Raw genomic sequence first — 18,251 nt, 5'->3', positions numbered from 1 at the left:
CTCCATGTTTGAGCACCTAAAGAACTGAATTGGGTTTGCTAGTAATTGTGTTTAATTTGAGAACTGGTGACTTGAATTACTTGTATTTCTTGAGGGCTTTAGTTCAGGGGATCTAATGATATACACATGTTTGAATTTCTAGCTTGAGCTATAGAGAAAGCCTAATTAAGCTTTTCTCCTTGTCCTTGTCATACTTTTTTTTTCTTCATGTTTTTAATATCTTGGAGATTCAGTAATAGTTGAATGGGTTCAGGGGATCTAATGATATACACATGTTTGAATTTCTAGCTTGAGCTATAGAGAAAGTCTAATTAAGTTTTTGTCCTTGTCCTTATCATACTTTTTTTTTCTTCATGTTTTTAATATCTTGGAGATTCAGTAATAGTTGAATGGGTTCAGGGGATCTAATGATATACACATGTTTGAATTTCTAGCTTGAGCTATAGAGAAAGCCTAATTAAGTTTTTGTCCTTGTCCTTATCATACTTTTTTCTTCTTCATGTTTTTAATATCTTGGAGATTCAGTAATAGTTGAATGGGTAAATGCAACCTTTTGTTTTTTACATTCAAGTGGTCCTATGTGTGAACGTTCCTCTTTGAAGAAGAAAAGAAAAAAGAAGCCCCCTATGACGTTGTTATCAATCAAAAGACATTAATATAACTGCTGACATTATAACCATGTCAATAAATAAGTTCAAAAAAAACAAATACATTGATTTCTGTCTGTCGCCCAGATCTCCCCCCACAAACCACACTTCACATTCCCTTCAACCCTGCCCACCCCAACCACATCACCCTTTTCGCCCAAGCTGTAATAGAAAAACATCCCCAAAATTCTTGCACCACCCCCCCATCCTTCTTTCATTGGCATCACAAATACACCTTGGTCTAGAAAAGGAAATGTTTTTTGTTTTTTAAAAAAAAAAAAAAAAAAAAGGTCTTTTATGCTTGTTGTTTTGTTTGTATTCTTTCATGGCAACTGATCAGACTGCCCCCAGTCTTTGCCACCTAGTCCGTGTAATGTTCTCCAAATGCTGAGGTTATGTTGGGTTTGGTTGGGTGTGTAGCACTTTCATCTTACATTACACAGTAAGGCTCTCTGGGTAGCAATGCTTTCGTCCTCCAGCAGGGGATGTGAAGCTGTAGGCAGCTCTTCAGGTCTTTGTTCAGAAGGAAACACATAATGGGGTTGACCCCAGCCTGAGTGAATGTCATCCACACTGCAGTGGATAAGTAACGATGGGGAATGCTGCAGGTTTTGACAAATACCCTCCAATAACAGGCCACAATATAGGGTGACCAAAGCACCAAGAAGCTAAGAGTGATTCCATAAAACATCCGCCCCAACCTCTTCTCACTTTTAAACTCATCCATTCCCAAAAGACGCCTGTTGGCAGTATGGGTGTTCTGACGGATTCCCAGCAAAGTCGGTGGCATTGGCCCTCTACCAAATCCGGCTATCCAGTTAGCTGCTGCCTGCCCAGTAGCTCCTGGCCCATGGAATGTCCAGTTTTGGCTGATTGCTGGCACCATCTGTACTGGCTTCATTTTGCGATGGCGATATTCAAATAGGAGCAGTTTGGCATAGACTATATGAGTTGCAACTATGAGCACAGCTAACATGAGCATAAATCCAAGAGTGTCATTGGCTTTGAAATAGCGGTGCTCAAAAATACACTGGTCTTCTTCACGGATGAACTTGTAGGTTCCAACATCAAAGACCGGGGGAAATGCCATGGCAACTGACAGTGTCCAGACCATACAGATAACTGCAATGCACGTCCAGAGTGTCATTCTCTTAGAGTAGAAGCGATGGTGCGCAATTGCCATATAGCGTGTGACACTGATACAGAAGAGCATGAAAGAGGCGTGAAAGCAGAAGAGGACAGCCATGAAGGCAACAACTTTACAACTTAGCAGGCTGTATGCCCAAGCCGAGCCATTGCGGATAGAAAGTAGGACAAACGGGAAGCAGGCGGAGGAGCGTACAGCATCAGCAAGGCAGAGATCTAGCAAAAAATAGTATGGGGCCTTGTGCAAGGATCGATCTTTGAGCACCAGCAGAGAAACAAGGAGATTGCCTGCCAAACTGGCACAAATAATAAATCCCAAAAGTACCAGCTTGAGGTGCGTGGAAATCACAGTCGACTGTGAAAGGGAGCCGGACAGCTCTTCTGTCTCGCTGCCATTAGCCATGTTGGAGGCCGGCTCCAACTAGCCCCTGGTCAGCGGGCCCTTTTCATTCTGTGCTGCTCCATTTCCATGGATACTGGCAATCTGGGTGGCCATGATGGATTCAGGGTTCAGAGGCCATGATGGAGATGAGATAGACAAGAAAGAAAGAAAGAAAGAAAGAGAGGCAGTGAGTACAAGTTATAAAAGCATAACAACATGTACTTTTACAGTGAATCATTGTGCATAATGGCAGACTGAACCCTTTTATCATTTATTTCTTTGCCTTTGTTGCTAGCAGTAACTAACCCGATTGAAGCACTGACACAATTGGAGGTGTTGCTGAATTTTACAATTAGAAACGTGAAAAATGGCATCTGCTTGGAAACTCTTATGATGATCCAAGGCACAGCGGTTGGAAGTGGCCCTACAAGAGTTTTTTTTATATCACCTTACCAACCCAAAGTTCAGTAAATGACCCCCAAGGTATTCACCTGCTTCATGCTGCACAACTAGCATTGCCTTAAATGAGAAGGAAAGGCATTTTGGCATTTTACTGCCAATAGATTAGCCAGAATAGTGCAAGCTAGAACACTGTATTTATTCTGCAGAAAACTTTACCATACCTGAGTAAACAGCCCTAGAAGCTCCCTCTGTTTGTTTAAGATTGCAGCTGCCATTTAAGCTTGGTCTCAGAGTAGCTCCGTGCTGCAGTTCTGGCTTCTGGTAGCTCAGATCACACATTCTGATGGTAGGGGGAATGAATTCTAATGAATTCTTATGGAGGGGAGCAAGAGAAGGGGGAGATCTGTGCAGACTACTGGGATACTTAAGAACATGTTTACATAAAAGAAGACAAGAAATCCTGTGTTTCTTTTGATAGAGAACTCAATGCAGCTTTTTTGTGAGTGCTTATGGCTGTATTTACATAGTCCTTTCTGTTAAAGCTTACTTAGTTTTTACTTTTCATTCTCCTTTAAAGCAGTGGTTTATAGACTCAGTTCAGGCTCCCTTAAATACCCAGCATTTGTCCAGGGATCCCTCTTAGATCTTAAAGAAATACCTTGAAGATTAGTAATAGGAAAGTTATAGGTTATAAGGAAACTTATAGGAAAACACAGCTTTATTGACCTTTCAGTCAGTTAATATACAGGCCCGGATTTGTGGAAAGGCCACAAAGGCCCGGGCCTAGGGCGGCACAAGTTTAGGGGCGGCATGCCGCCCCGCCGCAACAGAATTTTTAAATTTGGCTCCCATACGGAGCAGTCGGGACCTCTCCTCACTGCTCTGTATGGGAGTTTAAATGTGCGATTGCGCATGCGCACTCGTGGGGGGCGGGGGCGGCCTCGGGGCGCCATGAAGTTAAATCCAGCCCTGTTAATATATAGGATATCAAATACTTATTCTCACCAAAAATGTTGCTCTAATTGATCAATTTGGTCTTCCAGGTGTAGCTAGGACAGAAAAGAAGCATTCTGGCCATATGCCTAACTTGCCGTTAATGTGGGTCCCCAAGCCAAGGCTCCTTACCAACCTTCCATGGTTATATTTGGGATGCCAATAGCCCAGTTGCAACCCTTGTAGCTACATTCCTGTAAATGCCTGTATACCAGATCCAGGCCTTAATTGGGCATTCTGCCTTGACATTAGCTTTGCCATATTGGCTAGTCATCTGCTTGTTTGCTGTCAGGTTGTACAGGTTGATCTGCCTGTGTGGTTCCAGCTCCAGCTATAATTGCATGCCGTGATTGACACAATAATAAACCCTGAGAGTGCGCATGGAAGGATGTGATCTGATTATACAGTAACATTTTATTTCTGCTGGTAAATTTGAATAAAAAGCATGCTCTGTGTGACACATAGGCCGCTATTTCTATTTTTGGATACGCCCACTTCTATTTTACTGGCAAATGGGTTCTTAGTGCTGTATAATGAATACATTTAGTGATAAACACATGCCCTCTATCATTCTGCACAATAATAATACGTCCAGATGGTACCTGTATTTACTGTTATATAATGCTTTAAAATAGCAGTTCATATGTGTATTCCAAAAATAGGTATCATTGCACTTAGGTTAATATCATATAAGGATATGTCAGTCCCTGTAGATCATATGAAAATCAAGTTGCTCATCTGCCTCTCCAGTGGTGTGGGGTGCAGTTCAAGCGGTGGCAGTGGCAAGTTTAGTGTGCAAACTGAGTGGAGGGGTGCATTAAGAAAACTGGGGGGTGGCAGGCATGGTGTTGGGCCAGGTAGTATTTGCCTTGTCCAGTGTATCTGTGTGGTGCAATGTAAGGTTAGCTACTACTGGCAGGGACCCTGGCGCAAATTTTGTGCCTGTGTGGCTTTCGTAACTTCACTAAATAGGCCCCTAGCGTGCAAGCAGAGAACCGGAAACCTGGGGCTCATTCTTACAGCAAGTCTAAATCTGGCTGGAGGGATGACTGAAAAGGAGGTAGGGTTGCCACCCATCGTCTGTAGCTCCGCCCCATTGCTCCACCCTGCCCCATGATATCACTGTCTCTGCCCAGTGGGAAAGGTGGCAAATCTAGAAGAAGGGGTATGATGGCACCACAGCCCTGTGATTCAAACTGCTCAGGAGCATTGCGAGCAGTGAGCAGTGTTGGACTGGGGTGCCAGGGACCCACCAGTGCCGCTGCCTGGGGACCACCTGCACCAGTCATGAGGACCTACTCTGCTCTAATTCCCCCCCCCCAACACACCACGTACACACTTGAGGCTGCATTGGGGAGAAGTAGCGCCAGCACCCACATTTGCCCACTGGGTTTTTTCATGGTGCCAGTCCAACCCTGCCAGTAAGTAGGGCTTTCCTTGTCCTATAAGGATGTCCATTTGAGGGATTTTCCTCTGGACAAGGACAGGCAGACAGTGGAGAGCACAACTGCTCTCTTCATAACAACCACCATATTTATCCAGGTGATGGAAACAGTGTTGTGCCCCAGCCGGGCCCGGCAGCCACCTTGTGTACATGGCATTTTCGCACAGTGGGCGTGTTACAACCAGCCCTTTGAAATAAGAGCACACTATTTTTTCCAGGCGTCTCAGCCAGCATTTGTTTAATGAAGGCAATGCAATGCCGCTTACTTGATCCCACAGAGCATCTCGTAACATTTGTGGCATTCTTTGAACCCTCCCTAGACAATGGCTGAAACATTTCCAAGCCTGCTTTGTTTGAAGAAAATAACCCCCTCTATCTTTTGTATGATCAGGTTTTGGAATCTTTTTTTGTACGCACGTGTGTGCCTGAATATCATGGCTGATCCTTTCCAAGAGTAAGGGTTAGTACAACATTTAAGTCAACTTTTAGTAGGTTTTCTTAGCAATTTTCATTTGGTCTTTTATAGTTTTCAAATTATTTCCTTCCTCTTCTGCCTCTTGAGCTTGAAAGTTAAAATGCTATCTGGTTCCTGGAGGGGTCACTGTCCCCAGCAGCTCTGTGAGGCTACAATTTTATTATTATTGTTGCTTTTTATTGTGTATCTTTCTATGCAAGCCTTTCCTATTCGTATTTCAGTCTTTTATTCATACCATGGCCTGATTGCTAGGGTAAGTTCAACCTTAGCAACCAGATGGCTGCTGAACAAACTGGAAGTTATTTAAAAGTCAGTATTTAGGCATATAGGGGTCCACAACATAATTGCAATTGCAGGGACACCAATTGGGTTCAGTCAGTTGTGCAAAAATACCCACTCATTAAAGATACTTGTGATCAGTGCTGCTGCTGCCTCCTGTTCCAATTTAAATGCAAGTTCGCCTACTGATGCAGTGGAACCCTGGAGCAGCATCGAACTGGGCTGGGACCACATCCTGGCTAAAACAGGGACCAGCCGATAAATTTGTGGCGCCCGCGATTTGGGGCAGGAGGGGGCCTGTGACTGTAGTAAATGTGACCCCATGACTGAATTGGTAGGGCCCCGATATGCCAGCACCCAGTGGGCCCAGCACATCCCAGTTCAACACTACCCTGGAGCAACCCCTTTCAATGGTGGCGGTAGCTGTAAGGTTCCCAGTGCAGGCTGGGTCAATAAATGCAGACTTGTGCCTAAATAATCAGCCAACAGCACCAACCATACTTAGAATTGTTTCAACCCAATTGCGTCCAATTCAAAGTCCGGCACAACTTCGTCTATTGATGCAGGGAGACCCTGTAACTTCTACCATCTTGAATTGTGGTGAAAGAATTGTCCACACACGTCATTTTGACGGAAGTGATTCCAACCTGGTCACAAAATTTTCAGCGCAACAACGTCTGATTCTCAAGTCAAAGTACAAGTGCAACTGTGTCAGCAGTGGCATAATTACCTATACAGCAGGGGGGCCTGGACTGCAGGGTCTGCTGTATCATAGTCCCCCCTGCCTGGCCCCTCCCTACATTAAGAGGTACACGCAAAGCAGGCCAGGATGGAGGCAAGGGAAGAGGGACTGTTTATGCTGGGCAATTCTTTTGTGGGGGGGGGGGGGGGAGGCACAACCAAGTTACACTGCCGTGTGTCAGTTTTGACACACTGGCTTCTATTGCACCATGTTCACTGGGGTTCTGGGGAAAAAACACAGAATAATATATGACAATTGTGCCCAAAATTGCGCATGTAAATGACCCCTATAGAAAAGGAAAAACCCCCAATTGCACAGTGCCGGGCCAAGCGCTCTAGGCAACCTGGTCGGCTTGCCACCCCCTCGTGGGTGCACACGTGCATGCCCAAATGAGCACACAATGCACGCACACTGGGTGGCAGGGTTGCAGGGGGCACTGCAGTGGGGAAAAGGGCCTAAGCAGGTGTCTCTTCTGCCTACCCCTAGTTCCAACCCTGTAATTGCATTGTTCTTCTGACACAGTAAATAATGATCTTGACGTGTTGTTAACATGTTACCCTAGAACAGCGCCAACACATCAGCACAATTCAGATCATTAAGACTTTAGTACGTACATGTAAATGCAGCGAGCTGTTCTGAGGTAAGGCTTACTTGGATTGAAGCCTTAACATTGCAAATGATCCTAGATTATAATTACACGTTTTGCTTTTGTCTTTTCAACTGCACCACCTACACAGCACACTCCTCTGTTTGGCTTCTAGAACATAAAGTTCATTAAGGGCGCCCCACTTCCTGCAGCACAACAATGATTGGACGGCTGCGCTGCCAGCAGTTACCCATGTCTTAACCCCTTTGTGGCTGACAGTGGCTGTTGTCCCTTTTATTCATTAGAACTGTGGTTAATATGACTGGTTAACTCGACAGCAGTGATGCACACCCAGGCCCGGACTGGCAATCTGTGGATTCTGGCAAATGCCAAAGGGGCTGCTGTAAGATCCCATAGACAGTCACTGTTTATTGGGTGGTGGGGGGCTGTTTGGGCTTCTGTGTACTTAAAATGCCAGAGCCTATTTTGAACCCCATTCAGAGCTTGGGCACACGGTGCCTACCAGTCATACAGTTTGATCAATTGCTGACATACTGCCAAACCATTTGGGCCTGCATGCCAGGAAAATTGGACCATGCGCCACTTTAGTAACGGAGGCTGTGGTACATAAACAATAATAGCAGCTGTTTATAAATATGGCCACTAGGGGTGCTGTGCTATGCTTGCTTTGTGCAGTACCTTTGTTGACAAGACGTGGCATGTGCAGTTGTAAATGCCTGGATCTTTTATAGTCAGCAGAATGGGTGTCAGATAACCTCTGGAGAGGTTTATTTGGCGAGAGACAAGGTTTCTAATTACATGCAAATGAGGCAACAATAGAGTAGTCAAAATATTGGGGGTGGTGGGGAAAGCTTAATTGTTTCATGGCTCCCAGCTTATTAGGTTGGCTCACTGCCTTCCTAGTGGGTTGTATTTAAAGTGAAACTAGCGTCATATTTAACCCCTAGTTGCAGGCAGCAGATAATAGAATTTCAATGGGTTTCCTTAGCGAGTGCCATTGACCTTAGTCCCCAAGGTATGCCATAGGCCAGTAGCTCAAGGGCATTACCACAATGGCAATTGCCACAGAGTAAAGTATAAAAAGGGTGACCAAGTGCACAGTTCTGGCCTAAGCTGGCTATTGGTGCCCAGATTCAGCCAGGCAGTTTGACTGATTTCAACCACACTGTCTAACTGTCTAAACTAGGGATCCCCAACCTTTCTTACTCGTGAGCTACAGCCAAATGTAAAAAGACTTGGAGAGCAACACAAGCATCATAACAGTTCATGGAGGTGCCAAATAAGGGTTACGATTGGCTTTTAGGCAGCCTCTATGCACACTATCAGCTTACAGGAGGCTTTATTTGGTAGTAAATCATGTTTTTATTCAACCAAAACTTGCCCCCAAGTCAGGAATTCAAAAATAACTCCCTGGTTTGGGGGAACTGAGAGCAACATCCAAGGGGTTGGTGAGCAACATGTTGCCCTCGAGCCACTTGTTGGGGATCACTGGTCTAAGCATTAATGGGAGGATCAGTGCATGGTAAGCCAGCCAAGGCCCTAACTAGTGGTAGGCAGAAGAGACTGGGGCACAAAGGTGGGGGGAGGCATTAGGCATCTACCTCGTCTGTCGCCTACCCCAGTCTGTCCCCCCACTCTCTTATGTGCTGCAGAGGCGCCAGGCTGCTGGCTGAGTTGCCTAGGGTGCTCGTCTGGCCTGGTCCAGCACTGGTGCCAGCAGGTGAGGGACTGAAGAGGAGCCACCCACATCACACATTAATCACAGTTGGGTGCCAGTAGAGTAAGGATTCCAATAATATTGAGGGAAAATAAGAGATAGGAAATAGGGGAAATGGACACCAGCAGTATGTAAGAATAATGTCTTATTTTAGAACAGTGATCCCCAACCAGTGGCTCGTGAGCAACATGTTGCTCACCAACGTCTTGGAAGTTGTTCTTGGTGTCTCCAAAGTAAGTGCTCACTTTTTAATTCCTGGCTTGGGGGCAAGTTTTGGTTGAATAAAAACAAGATGCACTACCAAACAAAGCCTCCTGTAGACTTACTCTTAGACATTCTCTGCATAGAGGCTACCGAATAGCCAATCACAGCCCTTATTTGGCAGCTCCATGAACTTTTTTGATGCTTGTGTTACTCCCTAAGTCTTTTTACATTTAACTGTGGCTCACGAGTAAGAAAGGTTGGGTATCCCAGTTTAAGAACAATAGACTTGTAGCCAGTGTTTCTTACCTCATGGGTCACTTCTCAAAATCCCCATTCTGTTTAGGATCCCCATTATTCCCTGGGTCCCTGGGTCTTCTGTCTCTATTATTCCTCTCCTGGGGTAAATTATTTTGCTTGTGGGGCTGGCTGCCCAAAGGGGGCCCAAATCAGTAGACAGCTGGCTGCCCAAAGGGGGCCCAAATCAGTAGACAGCTGGCTGCCCAAAGGGGGCCCAAATCAGTAGATGGCTGGCTGCCCAAAGGGAGGCTTATATCAATAGATGGCTAGCTGCCCAAAGGGAGACCTACATCAGTAGATGGAGGTCCAAGCCTGAAGGTGAGTTGTAATTACAACTGTAATAAGATGATTAATGTTATTTATAACCTGGTTAAGGAGATCCCTGACCAAATTCTGGACCACAACAGGGTCTTGTAGTCACAGCCTCTTTTTAGTGCAAGGAAACCTGCACAGAAAGGTCCAAAGAGCCCTGATTCCCACCTCAACTCTCCAAGAGCAAGACAAGCCAAGACATTTATCTTACAAGAGAATTGGGAACACAATGTAGGTCAACATTTGCTATAAATAGTACATTGGATTTAATAATGTTGTTTGCTTTGCACAAAATTTGGGATATTGACAGGGGGGCACCTAAACTTTTTGCAGCTGGCCCCATTGCGATGCCATTTTCCAGCCTAAGCCTTTATAGTTGCTCTGTGTGGGTAATTACATTGCCTAACCAGCACCTATTTTGGTTTGGTTTAGGGTTCCACATCATCTAGAGAATGTAAAGAGTTTTATGCTCATCCTAAATCTTTTGCTGAGTTGCAATAAGGCGCTTGGTGACAACTTTACATCCCTTCTTGCCTGCCTATACAGCGCTTGGCAGAACGGCTTATAGGGGAGAGATAAATTGTGATGTACTGTGTCTCCTTTGCTGTAAAATATCCTGACTGTTTTATCGTTGGCTTCATTTGGATGTAGTAAGAATCCTCGGCTCCTGCCAAATAAACCTCTCCGGAGTTTATCTAACACCCACGCGGCGAGCGATACAACTTCTAGGCATTTACAACTGTGGATTTTGAAATAAAGCTCTTGCTTTTCTAACAGTCGCCCTGCAGACCCACATGGGTCAGTTCCAGTACCATGCCAGTGTTAGGAAGAGTTCTCCCACCGATTTTGTAAAACCCTTAATTGCTTGGAAGCAGAACTTTACTGCATTCCAAAGTTGCTTGTGTCTGTCATAGGCAGGTGGGCCAAAGAATCTTCCTTTAGCCGTAGCTAATTGAATGCCCTCTGTGCCAGTTGCAATTGGTTAGACCCAACAGAACATATGTTTATTTATTGTTATGTTTATTTCTTTATTGTTATATTATGTTTCTTGTTTCAAAGTATGCAGCACCTTTCTATAGGGGTTATTGCAACTCTTTATTGGCTTTAAAGGGCACTTATTGTGCAAAACTGTTTACTCACCTGAGGCTAATAGGGCTGTACTCCAGTTGGGGGAAACAATAGTATTTTGGCAAGAAAACCTTGTTGGTGCTCACTGGAACAGAGCAAGGGCCCCAGCTCGCTCACTTGGGCCCAGACTGGCAATCTGGGATTCTGGCAAACTGCCATAGACAGTCACTATATATTGGGCTAGTGGGGGGCTGTTTGGGCCCCTTTCTACTTGAAATGCCAGGGCCTATTTTAAATCCCAGTCCGCACCTAGTAAGGGTAGCTTGCTCATTATATGCATTTTTGTGCAATTGCCGGTGCAGGCAGTATAGGGTTAGCCTGGGTGGGTTTCTTGCCTAAATACTATTGCTTTCAGAGCTGGAGGAAATTTCATAAGTAGGGCTGGATGATATGGGGGTGGCAGGGGCGGAGAGGCTAAGCTGGAAGCAGGGATAAGGGGCAAGTCTGAGCATGGGTCACATCTACCAGAAAATCCATTACAGGTAAATCTGTAATATTGGCCCTGACCTTTGACTGGTATTATAAAATACCAACCGGGTGGCATTCATAGCTATAATTTATTTCAACTGCTTAAAGAAGCAGCCGCCCCTGCCTGTTATACATGCCCAGTTTCCATAGACTGAAAGGATACGGCATAGTACTGGCAAGGCAGCTAACTCGGCCTACCCTGAATCCAATTTCTATCACAAGGAAGTCTGCAGTGTGCGGTGAGCCCTATGGCAACATTACTGAGGCTGGCAATTGTTTTTCTTAATTACTTTAAAAATGAATTATTCTATTCATCACGTCTCCCCCCCCCACTGAGAGTAACAGCACCCCGTGGTGCTGTATAGCCTAATATCAGCTAGTATCAGTCAATGCTTTGAAAGTCGACTGAAGGAATGAAAGGCAACATAGAGTTTAGCATTTGGATAAGTCAGGCCTCTATGTTTTAGGCGTGGGGGGCAAATTTGGCCAAGATTCAGCCTTTTGCAGCAGGATTTGAATTTGGCCGAATCCACAATCCTGGCCGAACCGAATCCGAATCCTTAAAGTCTTTGTGCCACGGAAGTAGAACATTTTCTTTAACCCTTCCTATCAGAATTTACTAATGCAAATGAGGGTTCGGATTCAGTTCGGTAATTGGACCGAATCTTTTATGAAGGATTCGGGGTTCGGCCGAATCTGAATCCGATTCAGTGTATCCCTAATTCTGAAGTCCAGACTTTGTTAACCAGTATCTGGGATTCTTCTGATATTGGGGGTTTAGAAGACCATTTGACATGACAATTGAAGACCACTGCTGTTGTGCAGTTGCTGTTTATTGTCTGCACTTAGCTGCATATATTGGCTCCTCAGGGGCTGTCCCAACAGACTGACCTCTGATTATACTAGATTGCAAATTACAAAATCCCTTAGGCTGATTTGTTGGAAACTGATCAGTGACCCATGTATGGTCACTTTTAGTCTAGACCAAGACTGCCTGACAAGAAGCCTTGAGACAGACAATTGCTCCCGTGATCTTAAGTCACCTACTTTTAAGGTGGCTATGAATAGGCCGACATCAACTGCTGCTAAACCTTTCTTGATCGATTCAGCCACCTATTGTACTGTGTATGCAGCCAAAATGGATATCTCCCCAAGTGATATTTTTCAGGGTTTGATATTGGGTGAGGAGAAAATCCTGTTGACCCAAGAATACATTGGACCATGCATATGTATAGTACAGTGATCCCCAACCAGTGGCTCAGAAGCAAGATGTTCCTCACCAACCCCTTTGATGTTGCTTCCAGTGGCCTCAAAGCTGGTGCCCATTTTCAAATTTCTGGCTTGGAGGCAAGTTTTGGAAGCTTAAAAATGCAGTTTTACTCCAAGCAGAACCTCCTGCAGGCCAGCGGTCCACATAGGGGTTCAGAAAATCCAATCACAGCCCTTATTTGCCAGCCCCAATGAACTTAATGCTTGTGTGGTTCACCAACATTTTTTATATCATAGTGTGGCTCCCCCTGTTTTAGTACATGGAGTTGGCACTTGACCGATAGTACCAATACTTAATGAAGATGTTACTATTATGGAAGAAAAATAATATAGATAATAAGGCCACTTTTGTCTTCTGAAAAAGGTGGCAAGCCTAGATCTGTTATCATTAGTCTGAAGACTCAACAATTTAATGACTCTTGGCAATCTGCTGGTTTGGGAACCTGATCCATGAAACCAGAAAGCCATACTCTTTTATTCATAGGTGTTAAATGAGTGCCAAATGAGCAATTCTTTACCCGAAATGGGCACCTATGTGCAGGGCCATACTGGACTGATATGACCTTTTGTCCCTTGAGCCAACAATCTCATAATAATATAAGTGAAGGCCAGCCTCCAGGAGAGGAATGCATCAACACACCAATGAGGTCCTTGACCCAATGGGATTTTTAAACCTGATTAATAGATATATCACTGATTCTTGGCCAGATATGTTGGTAGGAAGTCAGAGGGTGCCCATACATGGGCCAAATGTGCAGCTTGGGCAAATGCAGGTGTAAAGTAGAGTGCACCTTTGTACATAGTCCTGCTAGTGCAGAAATAAAAAGGCACAATGCTTTCTGCATGTTTTTTTTTTTTACATTTAGAAACACTGTATTAATACCCTAGATACACCCCTTCCAAATCAGCTGGGTAGGTAAGTGGTATCCCCCCCACGTTCAACTTCACTATTGGATTTTCAGAAAGTGTCCAGCATTGGGCTGGGGGCTAAGGGAAAAAATATGACTTTTATTCTAAAGGCACTCATGGGCTACCCCGTGAAGCTTTCACTCAAGGCATGGGTCCTTGGTTGCTTATATAGAATACAGCTCTGTTTGCGCTTTTTGCACAGGCCCCCGCTCTTACACGATTACACAAATTAGCTTATCCGTAAGAGCAAAATTTCAGCCACCAACTTAGCATTACACTAGGCACCCCCATAGTTGTACAGAATTGTATAGCTTTTGTTAGGGAGACCCTAGGTTAAACTGGGCAGTCACCATGCCGGGCCTGGAGGAGAGAGACCATGTAATTGGCAGCTATTAGAGAATATCAGCCCGGGCTGCTGGAGGGTGAAAGGACGTCAGAGAGAAAAGGGATATTCCCGTGCTCCCTCTGGTCCCCCCTCTCCCCTGGTTATCCCTCCTCCCTTATCCTTGTATCTTCCCTGCTCTGTACCGTTACTCATTATTCGTGACAGTAACTAGGCCGCTGCATTATATCCCTGCCACTTGATTGGCTCCCCCTACAGCATACCCAGCACTGCCCATCCCTGCTTTGGGTACAGTGCCTACCCTGGAACATAAATTCCAAATGCCCACTGGCCCTGCTGTGACCCACTTCATGCCAGAGTGTCTGGTTTATCTTAGTGAAACCTCAAGGTGGGGAATGTATGGGGCTCATAGCAATTCCGTGAGTCACGACATAAATGGCAGTCCCTTCCCTATTTACATAGGATGTGTTCCATTGCTGTGTTCCTGCAGTAACATACATGGCCCAAGGCTACAACATATTATTAATAGAATTCACAGCTAAGGGAAGCACTGGCTGCCTGGTATATGGAGGGAGAGTTAACGCTGGGGGATGGGGGCTGCCATATCTCTTCACCCTGTATTAACCCTAAGGAGCTAATAGGGCTTGCCATCAATTGCAGGCCCTTCTGAAATGGAAAGGGTGAAGGCAGAGACCCCCAGACATGCTATACAGGAAGAAAATTTAATTATGTCTCCACCCTCCCCCCATTCAGTTTACTGGGATGTGGTTCTTTTATGGAAGGAAGGAAGGAAAGACTGGAAAAAATAAAATAGATAAAAGGAAGATAACGATGCACAATAGGATAAGAGAAATAGATATAACAAGGGAGTGAGATGCAGGGATAATGTGCAGATCATTTAATGAGTTCCATTTAGTAGTGATGAGGGGATAGAGGGGTTATGGGGTAGAGAGGTTCTATGGTAGGATGTAATAAGTGTTTGGATGGCTAGATTGGCTGACGAGATGGTGAGACATAGGCAGGGGAAGAGCCGGTTCCTTCCAAACCCCTCCAGGTGTGAATCCACCAAGGCAAGAGCTGATGCCTGCCTTACCTGCTCAGCTTCCAGGTCTCGGGGGCGACTCCAGAGGAGGCTGCAGTGGCGGGCAGTTGTACGGATGGTGAACCCGTCTGAATTTTCCTTCCAGGCCGCTCCAGCAAAAGGGGACCAGCCATCTTCTACATGGTGGGGAGGGGGGTAGCCGAGAGTGAAGGATGGAAAAGAAGGAGGGCTGAGGGTGGGAAGAGGTATCCGCCTCTAGTTGCCATGGATACAAGAGCCGGATGACTTACCGGCTCCGGATATTCTCAGGGATACGGCTTCATCCCTCCCCTGCACTGCTCTGACATCATTCAAGCCACAGAGACCCTCACTTGCTGCCGGGATACAGGACGCTCCATTAATCTGTTTAAACTGATGCTGATGGCTTATTCCCTGGATGTGCTGCTCCGTTACATTGGGATGTGCCGAGAACCCTGTGCATCATCTTCCCTGCCAGGGACCTGCAGAGCATCATGCATCATCCTCCTACCACAGACCTGCAGAGCATCCGTGCATTGCTCTTCAACTCCCACGCTTACAGAGCCCTGCAGAGCACTACTGTGCAACCCTTTCCCTGCCATCCTCCCGCAGAGCATCGCTATGTAACTCCTTCCCTGCCAGGGCCTTATAGACTGGGACAATTCTGCAAAATATCTTCCATGAAAAATGCCATGTATCTGCCTGTAACTGGTATGCGTGCTATTTAACCCTCCTGCTTCCAGGAACCTGTAGATCATTATACATTGATCTGGACATAGCAGAGTGTCAGTGTAACCCCTTCTGCTACCAGAGCTTAGATTTAACTCTTTGCCAGTGGCATCTTAAGCAGATCAAGGCCCTGCGGGCACATCTGACATTTCACATAGTAATATTAGAGGTACAGTCTACCCTGCCTTAATTGGGAGCTTCCCCTTTAACCTTTCTTATTTTGTTTTCCCTAAAAGAAACCCCCGAGCTTGGCTGGTTCCTGGCCTTTGGGCTGTATAACACCTTGTCACCACATCTCTGCCAGAATCCTTCTCCTTGCAATTACCGCTAATTATTGTTATTTCAGCCAAGCCTTCCATAACATGACTTTAACCCCCAAAATACATTTTGCCCAGGATCAGCCTGGGCCAGCAGGACAATGGGAAAAAATCCCGGTAGGTCCAGTTCCACTTCCTGCCTTGAAGTTGTGCCACAAAAAAGTGAGGAGACGTGATGTACGCAATGTATGTGCATGTGTGGGGTGTGTGCCGGCAGCTGGAACGGGGTGTGTGACTGGCATGGGGGCACTTGGGGTGGCAGCCCTGGTGGGAACACCCCAGTCCGACCCTGATTTTTGCCTAATGAAAGAAAATGTAATGTTCATGTGGTGGCGAGGGGGGCCCAAGGGTATGGGGGGGCAAAGTTCTGGCACTGGTAACTTTCTAAAGTACATGAATTCAGCGTCTCTCTTTTGCCAAGTTCAGAATTTAGTTTAGAAGCAGTTCGCTGATTGCATGGTGCTGCCCAAATGCTTACCCCCCACCACTATAGCTGCGGGCTTGCTGGGTCTGGACTGGCATTTCAAACAACCCCCACCAGCCCAATAAATAGTGACTGCCTATGGCATCTTACAGCAGCCCTTCTGACATTTGTCAGAACCATTGATTGCCAGTCCAGGCCTGGTGGATGAAACCATATTGACACTGACAGCAGCACAGCCAGGCAGCCTATCCCTGGAGACACTCCCAGCTGAGATGTCATGCTGTTAGCGGCCATATCTGCAAATTCAGGCCCACAAATGCACCTATTCCCTGCGTGCCACAGAACTCGGGCACTCTTAGAATATGGCAGGCGTAAATCAAAGCCTGGAAGACATATTTACTAGGTATTATTGGTGACAGACTGGAGAATGTAGCAGACATAATTAAACCAGGGAAGCCTTTTCACAACACAGGGTAAGTGATAGGCAGGTGGTGCGAAAAAAAAGGCATCTGCAGAAGCGCACTGCTTCTAGACCAAGCGCAGAATATGGGGTGGGAGGTGTGACGATAAACAGTGAAGTTGCAAATAAACTGGCGGTAAGAATTCCGTTAATATTCTGCATGCTGGGAAGGGGCATAAATTATAAAGCAAATGAAATTATTTTGTAGCACATTATAATGGGTTGGTTTAATGGGCCGTGAAGTTTAAAGGAGAAGGAAAGTTACAATCATTGGGGGGTTCCAAAATGTTAGGCACCCCCCAATGACTGTAATCACTTACCTGAACTTCCCGGCCGGGGTGTACGTGAGCGAGCGTTCCTCTTCCTCCTTCAGTCTTTGCGCATACGCAGTAGAGTGAAAAGCCAAACTTTACAAAGAAGCCGACTTTTTCCCTTAACAGTGCATGCCCGAGCACCAGGGCCGGTGCAGTTATCTCCTTACACAAACACTGACCGGGGGATTCAAGTAAGTGATTACAATCACTGGGGGTGCCTAAAATTTTGAACCCCTGGTGATTTAACCTTTCCTTCTCCTTTAAGATTTAACACAGACGTAACTGTGACCTTCTACTGTAAATCTCATTGCATTACATTGCATGCAACATAACAAGTTCGAGATATTAGAGCAAAACATACTTTAGAGCTAACAGGTTGTATGGATAGTAAAGGTATGGTATGGTATCTAATACTCAAACAAATACCTGGAGATGAATGATTTTTTCAGATCAGTTGGTGCATTGGCCATGGAGGGACACCATGTCAATCAATTTGCACTTATGAGGTTTGCCTGCCAGGGATGATTGATGACATTGTTCCACATAATGTGGCCAGGGTGAGATACTTCACTAGAAAAGAATCATGGTCTCGCACTCTACCCCACATTTACAGTCCTTTAATCCTTCCTATAATCCCGGGAGTCTTCTCCTCAGTAAACTGAGATTTTTAATCATGGCTTTCAAATGAGGAGTAGATAAAATATGACAAGGTTGGGCTGGGTGTTCAGCCTTTCTTGGCCATGTTCTCTTTTAGTCCCTCCTTATGATACATCATTGGGTGTTGTGATTTAAGGTGGCCATACGCGAGCAGATTTCAGCTGCTGATTCAGGTCAGACCTCTGAGCGCTACTCAACTGAAATCTGGCCTAAAAAATGGGCAGGTGTTGATTGGACAGGCTTAATCTTCCGGTTGGATTGAGGATTGCATCGCGTCCAGTCCCCGTTCCAACAACTCCCCACGCCGGGCCCCCCTGCAAGAAAATCTTTAGAAGGTACTGGCGCACAGGTACTTAGCCACAGCCCCTCCTCGCCTGCTCTTATGTGTTCTCAGTACGCCACTGGTTTGGTCCTAGAGCCAAACAATCAAATTAGCCTGATATCACCCCCCCCCCCCTTAGGTGGGCATATCAAGAGAAAGATCTACTCATTTGCCGATCTTACTAAATGAGCAAATTTTATGGGG

General features: G+C 45.6%; 1 protein-coding gene across 1 annotated transcript; it reads right to left on the bottom strand.

Moving 5' to 3' along the window:
- Positions 1-540: 540 nt before the first annotated feature.
- Positions 541-15,427, bottom strand: gpr173 (G protein-coupled receptor 173). Its single transcript, XM_002940968.5, has 2 exons — positions 14,858-15,427; positions 541-2,277 (listed from the first exon to the last, which is right to left on the bottom strand). Exon 2 carries the CDS (start codon positions 2,194-2,196, stop codon positions 1,078-1,080), a length of 1,119 nt encoding a protein of 372 aa, XP_002941014.1. The 5' UTR covers positions 2,197-2,277; positions 14,858-15,427; the 3' UTR covers positions 541-1,077.
- Between the last annotated feature and the right edge of the window lie 2,824 nt (positions 15,428-18,251).

This window comes from Xenopus tropicalis, chromosome 8 (assembly GCF_000004195.4).
Source record: "Xenopus tropicalis strain Nigerian chromosome 8, UCB_Xtro_10.0, whole genome shotgun sequence".
NCBI lineage: Eukaryota > Metazoa > Chordata > Amphibia > Anura > Pipidae > Xenopus > Xenopus tropicalis.
The sequence above is the reverse complement of the archived record's forward strand: the minus strand, read 5'-3'. Positions and strand labels throughout refer to the sequence as shown.